This window comes from Lagopus leucura, unplaced genomic scaffold, assembly GCF_019238085.1.
Source record: "Lagopus leucura isolate 7727_CA_CO unplaced genomic scaffold, USGS_WTPT01 Super-Scaffold_100016, whole genome shotgun sequence".
Classification (NCBI taxonomy): domain Eukaryota; kingdom Metazoa; phylum Chordata; class Aves; order Galliformes; family Phasianidae; genus Lagopus; species Lagopus leucura.
Window position 1 is genome coordinate 2621948 of NW_024962270.1, and position 2618 is coordinate 2624565.

At 63.6% G+C, this 2618-nt stretch overlaps 1 protein-coding gene across 1 annotated transcript; it reads left to right on the forward strand.

Annotated features, from left to right (window-relative positions):
- Positions 1-148: 148 nt before the first annotated feature.
- On the forward strand, positions 149-2610 carry ZIC3 (Zic family member 3). Its single transcript, XM_042876672.1, has 3 exons — positions 149-1202; positions 1680-1843; positions 2288-2610. Exons 1-3 carry the CDS (start codon positions 149-151, stop codon positions 2468-2470), a joined length of 1401 nt encoding a protein of 466 aa, XP_042732606.1. The 3' UTR covers positions 2471-2610.
- The last annotated feature ends 8 nt before the right edge of the window (positions 2611-2618 follow it).

The window sequence follows — 2618 nt, forward strand, 5'->3', positions numbered from 1 at the left end:
GGGTTGGGGGGGGAGGGGGGCGGGGACGCGTTTTGGGGTGGTTTTGTACTTTTTTGGGGGCGGGCGGGAAGGAGGGAGGGAGGGAGGGAGGAAGGAGGGGCGGGGGGGGCCAGGCTGCCGCTACCGCCGAGCCGCCGGCCCCGCGCCCATGACGATGCTGCTGGACGGAGGGCCGCAGTTCCCTGCGCTGGGGGTGGGCGGCTTCGCGGCGCCCCGCCACCACGAGATGCCGGGCCGCGACCCCGCCGCCGCCGCCGGGATGGGACTGGGCCCCTTCGGGGACTCCTCGCACGCCGCCGCCGCCTTCAAGCTTAACGCGGCCCCGCACGACCTCGCCGCCGGGCAGAGCTCCGCGTTCACCCCCCAGGCTCCCGGCTACGCCAGCGCGCTCGGCCATCACCACCACCACCATCACCACCACGCCGGCCAGGTGCCCTCGTACGGCGGGGCCGCCGCCTTCAACTCCACCCGCGACTTTCTGTTCCGCAACCGCGGCTCCGGGATCGCGGACGCGGGCTCCGGCACGGCTCAACACGGCCTTTTCGGCGGCTCTCCCGGAGGTTTGCACGGTCCCGGAGGCATCCCGGACAGCCCGGGCTACCTGCTCTTCCCCGGGCTCCACGAGCAGAGCCCGAGCCACACGTCCCCCGGCGGGCACGTGGATAACGGACAGATGCACCTGGGGCTGCGTGGGGACCTATTCGGGCGGCCGGACCCGTACCGCGCCGTCTCCAGCCCTCGCACGGACCCTTACGGCGGGGCCCAGTTCCACAACTACAACCACATGAACATGAATATGGGCGTGAACGTGGCCGCTCATCACCACCACCACCATCACCACCACGGGCCCGGGGCTTTCTTTCGGTACATGAGGCAGCCCATCAAGCAAGAGCTGTCCTGCAAGTGGCTCGACGAGAGCCAGCTCAGCCGGCCCAAGAAGAGCTGCGACAGGACTTTCAGCACCATGCACGAGTTGGTCACCCACGTCACCATGGAGCACGTCGGGGGGCCGGAGCAGAACAACCACATCTGCTACTGGGACGAGTGCCCGCGGGAAGGCAAATCCTTCAAGGCGAAATACAAACTGGTCAACCACATTCGGGTGCATACGGGGGAGAAGCCTTTTCCCTGCCCCTTCCCCGGCTGCGGGAAGATCTTTGCCCGCTCCGAGAATCTCAAGATCCACAAGCGGACGCACACAGGTAAGGGCCGGGGCTGCGCGGTGCCGACCGTGCGGGGGGAGCCGTGGAAATGCCGATGAGCCCCCGTTTGTGGAGATTCCGCCTCTTTTTTTCCCCCTCTTTATTTGATTTTTCAGGCCCGCTTGGCGTCTCTCCTAATTAAATCAGTGAGACTTTTGCTCAAAGTCTGTTTATTTGTAGCTCCGTCTTCCTTTCGGCTGCGGGAAAGTGGGGGGCTGAAGGCAGGGAGCAAAAGTGTTCTGGGCGCTGTGTGGATCTGCCCAAGCTGCCGGGCCCATCTCAGGGCTTCTCCTTGCTCGGCCACATTAAGAGTAACAAAGACTGACCCGAGTCTAACAAACGCCGCTGCCCCCGTCCTTTTCTTTGTTCTTTTCTTTTTTGGGGGGGTCCCAGCGTATCCTCGTGGTGAGGGTGGAGGGAGGGAGCTGCGGGACGGAGCGAGGAGTTGCCTTCCTTCACCCTCTCTGAATTTCACAGGTGAGAAGCCCTTCAAGTGCGAGTTTGAGGGCTGCGACCGGCGCTTCGCCAACAGCAGCGACAGGAAGAAACACATGCACGTCCACACCTCGGACAAGCCCTACATCTGCAAGGTGTGCGACAAATCCTACACCCACCCCAGCTCACTTAGGAAACACATGAAGGTAATCACCCCCTGCTCCTCAGCTCTTACTTCTTCACACAGCGATGCTCAGCTGCCTGTGTGCTCAGGGCCGGACGGGGCAGAGCTGTGTGTTGCCAGCACAGCACTCCCAGCTCCCCACCCTGCTGTCCTTAGTGCCTGGGCCATGGCTGGAGCACAGCCCGGGGAAATGGCGTAGTTTCTTTTTGTGCTGCTGCTGCTGGTGCAAGAGCTGCCTGGTTTGTAGGGCTCTGCACCCCGGAGAGCTGTGTAAATGCAGCCTGGGCTGTGGTTGCAGCCCCCCCATGCTGGGAAGTTGTTGGGAGCTGCAGTGGCACCGCACAGTGCTTGGAGTGACCGGCACGCCGCCGAGCAGGAGACCCCGATACCCCCCATGTGCAGACAGCATCCCGACCTGCCTCAGCGCTGCCCCGGGCTCGCTCCCATCTTTACCTCTTGCTTTTAGGTGCACGAATCCCAGGGCTCGGACTCTTCCCCTGCAGCCAGTTCGGGCTATGAGTCCTCCACTCCCCCTGCGGTGGGCTCGGCCGGCAGCAAGGACTCCACGAAAACGCCGCCGGCAGCCCTGCAAGGGAATCCTGGCCACAACCCCGGCCTGCCCCCCAATTTTAACGAGTGGTATGTGTGAAGGCAGTGGCTGCCCGGCCAGAGACTGGACCAAACGCCTTGGGAACGAGGCAGAAAGGACAAGCCAAGCCCACTGCAGTTTGCTCCCACGAAAATGGAGTTTCTACACCGATGACCGCATAGGGCTAGTTAACTGCCAGGAACCGGAG